This window comes from Leuresthes tenuis, unplaced genomic scaffold (assembly GCF_036924035.1).
Source record: "Leuresthes tenuis unplaced genomic scaffold, fLeuTen1.0.hap1 SCAF_8, whole genome shotgun sequence".
Taxonomy (NCBI): Eukaryota; Metazoa; Chordata; class Actinopteri; order Atheriniformes; family Atherinopsidae; genus Leuresthes; species Leuresthes tenuis.
Genome location: NW_027325362.1, coordinates 19,943,422 through 19,951,952, shown reverse-complemented (window position 1 = coordinate 19,951,952; position 8,531 = coordinate 19,943,422). Strand labels below are relative to the sequence as shown.

The following is an 8,531-nucleotide window of genomic DNA, read 5'->3' as shown; positions in this document are numbered from 1 at the left end:
AATCAACATTGCATTTAGGCTGAGGAACCAGGGACCCTCTGCAGACATGGTTGCGTAATGAGTTCTAGCATAAAATATTTGCAAAATACGACTGTTTAGCATTACAAATTATTCATTGAATCCCTACAAGATGTCTGAGACCGATTAGTCACACTGGAGAGGGAGTAGGCACATTTTGGGAAGGTTTCTGGAAGGACGAGAAGAGCTGACAAAAACTCACAGACGAAAAAATATAATGCTCAGATAAACAATGAATTCTCACTCTGAAAACTGCTAACGGCTTCCATATTGACGTTGTCTGCACTCATAATCAAAGCTTTCAGAGCAGCTGAGGTGTAAACATATTGGGGTTTAAAGTGCGATGAAATCGGCTTGTGTTTAAACGCTCCAAGCAAATGAAACCGTAGACTCTGCTTCAAACCCTGCAGCCAGAATTGTCATTCTGTATGCAAAGTGGGTGTTGGTTCAGATGAAAGAGATTACTACAGTTGAACTGTCAGTTTAAGAGCGTCGAAGCTTAAGTGCCAGAAACAGTTGTGTAGTGTTTGCTTGACAGCAGCTGAAATAATAGTAGATGGAATGACAAGCTCAACGCTGTGGTCTAACAAAGCAAAACCCTCACATCGTGCTACTGTTTACTCCTGCAGCTCTGCGAGGGGGTTCCTGGTAACCATTATTAACACACTTTGGTAGAGGGACATTATCACAGAACAAGCTTGGTTGGAACTTTTATTTGTATGGTACTGCGTAAAGGTCACGGTACACGCTTAACAGCTACAATGGTGAATAGAAATGCTCAAATTGTGTTTTGTGTTTGCAGCGCAAATTTGTCAAAAGCTTGCAATAGGGACATTAATCAGGACCGACTGGGAATCTGTGAATCATCATTAAGACACCGTAGAGCTGAATGCTGCATGACTCAGCCTACAACTGCACATTCGCTCAGTTTGTGGAGAATTGCTCATATAGGTCACTGTTTTGGGCCATTTACATATTCTGGGTATTTTTTGCGTACTCTTTGCAAAACTTAATGATCCACAATGACATCCACAGTGTGACTGGTGCAATTGTCTTGATATGCATCGACTACAAACACGTGAGTGTTTCCCTCCACGGTGAAGATGTTTTTGTGTGTTTTTCCTATCCATCATGTTTGGAATGACAGCCGCATCCTGATGGATGTAGCACCAGCCAATCCATTGATCACCATGTCCCAGATCTTTGTGTCCTCTGTACCCTCTGACCTCTGTACAATCTGCTGACAGCTCCTACTGCTCCTTTCACAGCTGTGTTGGGTGGGGGTGAGGGGGTGGCTTTTCCCCTGCAGAGACAGTGATGCACTGACTACGCCTGTGTGTCACCAAGTGTGGGGGTAAGAGGGAGGCTGTGGGGTTAGGAAAAACACCACCACCGCACATCTCCACACTCTGTTGACTTTTTTCTGTCTAACCACTAACGTCTGGACACATGAAATAGCCTCCCAAAGGTGAGGTAAAGTCCACGCTGTGTTTCAGAGCTAAGTGACTCACATGGTTCCCAGTCATTCAAAGAGATCCAGAGATCACAAGAAACCATCAGCATATTGTAAGAGGAGAAAGATGTCCTGAGGCCCTGAACCATCTCCTGCTGTTGATGGCAAATGGTGCTTGTGCCTCTGGAGAGATGACTCTTGACTCTTTGCAGATGACAGACTTCCACAGGGACGTTAAGTTAGTGGTTTCTCTAGAACATCACAGCCAATCTGTTTGATTCCAAAAAAAAAAAAAGAAAGTATCTAATTATGGCAGAATTTTTGGGAACTAATACTTGCTATAATTCAAAAGAGTAAATGAGATTTTGCAGAGAACTCTTTTCAAATTTGTCTTTGAGCTTCCAACCTGCAGGCTCCGACGGTAAAATTGCAGTCATTTGCCATGCTTTGAAACTCAATGCTGTCTGCCTCAGGCGGCCCCAGGGAGCCTATGAAAATGATGTAATGGGAAGAGTGGTTTAGGAACTATCAGTCGTGGGCAGCAGGGTGGAATACTGGGTAGGAACACGGATCCAATGGCCTAGTTTCCGCAGTCTTCGGTTCCCATCTGACATTAACTGCCCACCTGTCAACATAAACAGAGCCACGACAGCTATTCTCATTAGCTCAGTCAGGTGTAGTCTGGGGAAGAATATTTTTTCACTACTTTGGGATGTTTGGATCCAGACGCTGGGCTTGGATTTTCGGGTATGGTTGCTTTCGGTCTTATCCATCTGCTTAAAGCGATGCTGAGTGTGGAGGTGCATGTGACAAACAGTGGCTGGAATTTCACACAATCAAGATTTCTGGCAGTTGCTGTGCAATAACTTGGTTTGTTAATGAGCCGAAAACTATTCTACAGCAAGGTTAATTTAAGCTCAATATTAGCTTTCCAGGGAATACATTTGAGCCTGCAGTGACCGGCTGTCATACTTAGGGGGGGCATGCAAAGCCTAGTGGGAAAGAATGTGAGAACTCACAAACCCGATCCACACTGAGATGTGACCTCGATTTTAGGGAAAATTGCTAAGTACTTACCACATGCAGGCTCTGGCATTGAGAATTCTGATATCACAGATGCTAAGAAGCTTTTTTAACTCCACATCTTACTATAAATCCGACGGTCATCTTAGGAAACAGACAATGAATTTGAGGTGTGGCTTTTTGGAAGGCTGAAGCAAGTCGTGTAGCAATATGTAAGATTTTTAGCTGCTGTGTTTGGTCTTTTGGTTGAGTGCTTCCCAGACAATATATCATAGCACCCCCTTCTCTCCACAGTTGTCAATGTGCCTCCTGGGCAGGTAGCACAAAGTGCAAAAACAGGAGATAAATTTTCTTATCCAAGCACCAGCTCCGAACCTAACCCCGCCCCTCCTTCAAACCAGCTAAATCCCTTTTGTCCTGGATATTTGGTAAGCTCCTTGGCTTGCTGTGTCCGCCGTTTAAGGAGGAATAAAGGACACAGGGTCCCACACAGACATCTGGCCGACAAATTGGTTGAAAATGCATTTCTCGGATATCGAAATTGATTAACTTCATATTCACTCAAACTATTCTGCATGACCTTTCATGCAACACTATTTAGGACACATTAATACAATCAAGTCCCCCAACAACATCCCAGTTGTTCCAGCTGCACGGGGCCGTGCATGTCCAAAATCATGGTTTCTACAATGCAAAGATATCAAGCCTGATAATCACAGGTCCGGAAGGCATTAGCGTTGAACGAAGCATACGGACTTCTTTGCTGCTGTATCGTTTCTTGTCTTTTCACGCTCATCATGACACGTAAGATAAGTGATTTTCGTCCACACACATGCAGTCCAATCAAATTAACCCTCCAACCATTTTCTCAATGATATTTCAACCCCTACTCATTTTACTGTATTAGTTCATTTGGATTTCACCTTACATCAATTGCTGTTTTATTGCCTATGCTTCTAGCTATTGGCTTCAACCGTGTATCCATTACCTTTAGCTGGTAAAGCAGTAGGAGCAGCTCTTCTTGCTTGCTGGTTATTGAGCTCTCAGGTGTTGCAGCTGACCTAAGTTGAGTTTCTGTACGTGTTCTGCTGCAACCCTGCAATGTGTCACTGGCTGAGGACTCCTCTCTGCTGTGAATAATATGCACATAACATGTAAAATATGGGCAGTATTGATGCTAATCACATCATAACACATCGGATGCATCCGTACAGGCACCCCTCACTTGGTAAAATTGGCAAGGTCTTGCTCCCCGTTACATAACCCATCTGTCACCCTGCTGCAGGGCGCTGACGATCGCCTTCCGATTCAGAGAGCCAGCTCCCTCAGCAGGACCGCTTGGCTTGCCCTATCCAGCCATTGAACCAAACCATCAATTCTAAATGTCCATTAAGTCTGTGCCTAAAACAACCATACGACGTCATGCTTCCATGTTAGTTCGAAAATACTCCCATTGCAATATTGACTTTGAGGCCATTTTACAGAGGGTGCTGGTGCCAGCTGATCCAGCGGTACGTCAGCGCTGGCCACGGAACAGATGCTGGCGCAGCAGCGGGTCTGACGCAGATCGCAGCTGGCAGCTCTTTCTGCAGCCAGCCTGACAGGTCACATCAGTTACACAAGCAGGGCTGAAAAACAAGCCAGAAAAGCCCTCAGTGTTTTTTCACATTGAAATGACCTGAAGATGCTGCACAAAAAACAAAACAAACAAACAAAAAAAAGGCTAACCCCATCTTAGCCAGAGGGAGGTAATTAAAAACCGCAACACAACTGCCAGACCTTGGAGCTCATGCAGAGTCTGTGAGATTGCATGTGCATCAGTTCTATAATGCGTCTGATCCAAGCTGTCAACAAACTCCCGAGTCTTGAACGGACCTGAGCTACTCTGGGCTCCAAACACCTACTTCTCATAGAAGTATGCAAATGTACAAAAGCGTGAATGTGCTGCCAACCAGAGTTGAACTTTTCAATATTTGCCAACATGCCATTAATATGTTTAAACCCGTCAGTGATCTCTGCCAACAGAATAAATCCTTTAAAAAGCATTCGGAAAGCTCAAAAATCCTTCAAGCAATGACACTATTTATCCTTTACTGTAATCTGACCAACATGCTCATAAATGCCATTACCTCGTAGGAGGGGACATGCAATCCCTGAAACTGAACTTAAGCTTATGTACTTGCGTGAGAACAACAATGAAGTTAGCGATCAGAGAGAAAACTATTCCGGCTTTGAAACACTGGAAATGAAAATCAAGACGAAATGCTCATTCTTGAGAGAAAAGAACTTTATTTTTTTTTTCTTGTTCGTGCCAGTGGATGAATAAACCATGAAAGAATTGCACATTGTTGCACTATTAAATATTGATTGATTCTCAGTGAGCGAAGCCTCAGGTTTAACAAGACAAACATGTGGAAGGCTGCCATTGCAAAGAATTAGTTGTTGTTTTTTTAAGGAAAAAAATCCACAGGGTCACTGCTCGGCCAACACCTTTATTTAAAAAAGGTGCCTTTATGCCCTGATGAAACAAGAATAATATCATACACTAACAAATGAGGAATAAAAGCTGGTCTCCCTATAAGACACAGAAAAAACAAAGAGCTGTTCTGAGGACCATCTTTGACTTCGATACTACAGGTTATTTACACTCTAGCTGAACAACTTCCCATCTGTGTTCCATCTCACGATGAATTATTCAGAATGCAATCCTTTTTGAGGATGTATAAGAAAGAAAAAAAAAAGGGATTGTATACATAAATACATGCATGTGACACACTAACTCTTCCGGCAGCTCTGGATGGCCCTCAGCGTACTGCACTGTAGGTCACAACCTTCTTGTTCATCATGCACAGATCCATTAAATAATGTGTTTGTGTGAGCTGTATATGTGCTGACACATATGAAACTTGCTGTCAGCAAAAACCCTCTCAGACTGCAGGGGGTTTTCCCTCAAATGGCTCCCGAGTCCTCACGCTAGGTCGTGCGCTTTAAACATTCTTGTAGCGTTGTTAAAATGTCTTGCAGAATAGTGTTTCTGTTCTCCTTAGACACCTAAGTGGAAAGAAATGAGGGGGGGGATAATCAATACGGCATGTTGGTGCTGTAGTCTGAGCAAAATGTGTGTTTATGGAGTTAATCGTCCAGCAGGACCTAAGCTACTGAGGACATAGTGTCCACTTTAAGATTATAAAACTGTTAACACTTAATCTTATCATTGCTGTATTTTTTCCAAAAACTGTTCATGCCGTCTCATAACCTTCTCTGACACAGTATCTACCCTTGCATAGGGAGTATTTTGCATGACAATGACCATAACCGAGCCTTCTGCTGTACATTATTTTGACATTTGAGACACCCCTTTGTTGCTGAATCAGTCACGCATGATTTACAGTTAATCCTGCCATAGCTGAAGGATAAAGCAGGGTATGGCTCCCCCACCCACCCTTTACACCAAGTGGATAGAGTGTCCTATAGCTATTGTGGGACTTAACAGTTCCCAAACTGACCTAAATATCTCCCTTTTTTCCCCAGTGACTGGACCAGTATTTTTACTCACCGTGAAAACCTCCACGTCTCTCCTGCTCCGCACCTCCTCAACCAGACCCAGCGGTTTACCTTTGGGGGTGGGGATGGTGCCCAGAATAGCGCAGGAAGAGCTATCTAAAGTCTCTCTCACCGCTCTGACGAATGACTGGCTGAAGAGCTCCATTTTCCCAATCTCGTCGATGATGAACACCTTCCTGCTGCTCCCGTCTACAGAACCCACCTGGAAACCCCGAGACAAGATCGCCGCATGAATAAACATAGGTCAGAATTTAGGGCTTAAAGGCACCCTCGGAGGCTTGGATTAATCACCTTTTGGTCGTCAATCAATAGTTAATCCTCTGATTAATTACTTTGTCAATAGATTCTCAGAAAACAAAGAGAAATATTCATTAAGAGTTTTGCAGAGCTAAGGGTTGTGTTTACTAATGCTTTGGGTTGTTTTCAACCAAAACACAAGAGGAAAAGACGTTCCTAATTCATTAATTCTCAGTGATGGAAGATTCAAGATACAATTTATTTATCGTCAGCCAATGTGGGGTTCAGTGATGACATCACAGATGTTGTCCCTCAAGTCACTGAGACAAAAATGTTGAAACAAAAAGAAAGAAAAAAACAACAAATTCTTAAATCTTTCTCACTGTTTTTACTTCAGTGACTAAAGATGAAAAACTGACAATTACTTGTGTCTGACTGCTACCTGATTCTACCATTTGACATTTTATTTCAGTTTAATTAAAACCACTTTGGATGTTTAGTTTGACAGAAAATGGATATGAAAGGAAACCCTTTAACAGGTGGACGCGATAAAAGCTCATCATGTTCATGTCTCAGGCACTTAAATCTCACAGACTATGACTATCATTGCACGTTAACAGTCAGTGGGGGATCTGCAGTGATTGCACACATTGAGAAGTGAGATGAAAGTGAAATATGTGCCGCCGAGGCGCAGACACCTTCCTTCACAGCGCATGTGTAGGCGTCTCTCCAGGCTCACTTTACATGCGGGATTAATCACGGTCAGTGACAGCCAGACGGCACCACCAACACTAAAAATGTCACTGTGGAATTTATGTGTTCGCAAGCTTCCAATTATTCCATCAATTCTGGGAAAATCAAACGTTTGATGATTTGTTAGTGGGAGGATAAGGAGTCTTTTTTTTTTCCATTCTTGCTCACTGTGATCTATCGATGAGGGTGAGTTTAAAAGGCATGTGCGGTCTTACGTTTCTGAAGAGGGGGAGAGCCAGACTTTCAAATGAAGGCAAGTCAACCACATACTGTCCCACAGTGTGCTCCCGTCTGCCATGAGACACACCAGCTCCGTCTCTGCAAGTTGAAATGAAGTGTGGGGTTTAAAAACAAAGCGATGAAAGGGAGCAGGTAGTTTGATTTAGATGGGATGGCAAGGCCTCAACCTGATTCTGGACAGGTGGCCCCTCTTTCCTGTCAGTGTGACGACATCAAAGCCGACCCTTCTGCCTCCCTCCCTGACCTCCTCTGTGTAAAATCCCTCAACTCCAACTCCTGATGACACAAGAGCTTCACAGGCTTTCTGGACCAGGGTGGTTTTACCCACACCTAAAAGCAAAAACAATAAACACTGTCAGAAAACTACAAAACAGCTTCAATCTGTATGGAGCAAATTAACTGAGTGTTAAAAGCACGTCGGAACCATAGACTGCAGCTTACAGTTACAACACCTTTGATCCATGTAATGATGCTGCTGCCTTAATTCCTCTGCATTATCTACCAGTCCCTTATATAAAGTAATAACCCATAAATAGACATAACTAATATCAATACTAGAGGGGAAAAATCATAATAGCATAATAGAGCTAAACAGCATTAATATACTGTTACCAAACAACGATGATTGTTTCCTGCCGTTTCCATAGTGATAGCGGCACGCCAGAGAAATTTATATTATAATTTTTTTTTTCAGCGTGAGAAATACAATGTGTAGGCGGGAGTGCGTGACAAAAGACCCGAAAAGCGTGACTTTCACGCTCAATGCGTGAGACTTGAGAGACCTGACGATAGGAGTTAAATTCGGTATTCGGAAAAGAATGAACCTGCTAAAACAAGCTAATTTACAACAGAAAAACAGTAAGGTTTTAGAGCCTCTTCGTTGGGACTTGGTGTAAAGACAGCTGACTGGTTGCTATACATTTATAGTTATTGTCACTTCTACAACACCAGGCACATTCGTTGTTTAGTTACCTGGAGGTCCTGTTAGAAAAACGTGCTTGGACATTGCAGTTTACACCGTCCAACGAGCTGCTGCAGCTCTTCCGTACACATTGAGTTGACGCATGCGCAAAGGACGGGACATTTAAAACGTTACAGCAGACGGCATATTAAAAGCTTTTTTAACAAAGTATTTAAGGTGTATGTAGGCAACTATGAGATAATTAGAAACTGAAAAACGTTATAATAAAAAAATCTCTGATATTTCACCAAAAATGTCCACATTGTGGGTTTTATCAACAAA

General features: G+C 42.9%; 1 protein-coding gene across 1 annotated transcript; it reads right to left on the bottom strand.

The window, feature by feature from the left end:
- Positions 1-4,778: 4,778 nt before the first annotated feature.
- On the bottom strand, positions 4,779-8,346 carry ntpcr (nucleoside-triphosphatase, cancer-related). The gene is made up of 5 exons (XM_072390398.1): positions 8,261-8,346; positions 7,456-7,618; positions 7,264-7,366; positions 6,051-6,260; positions 4,779-5,545 (listed from the first exon to the last, which is right to left on the bottom strand). The coding sequence occupies exons 1-5, from the start codon at positions 8,292-8,294 to the stop codon at positions 5,468-5,470; spliced, it is 588 nt and encodes a 195-aa protein (XP_072246499.1). The 5' UTR covers positions 8,295-8,346; the 3' UTR covers positions 4,779-5,467.
- Between the last annotated feature and the right edge of the window lie 185 nt (positions 8,347-8,531).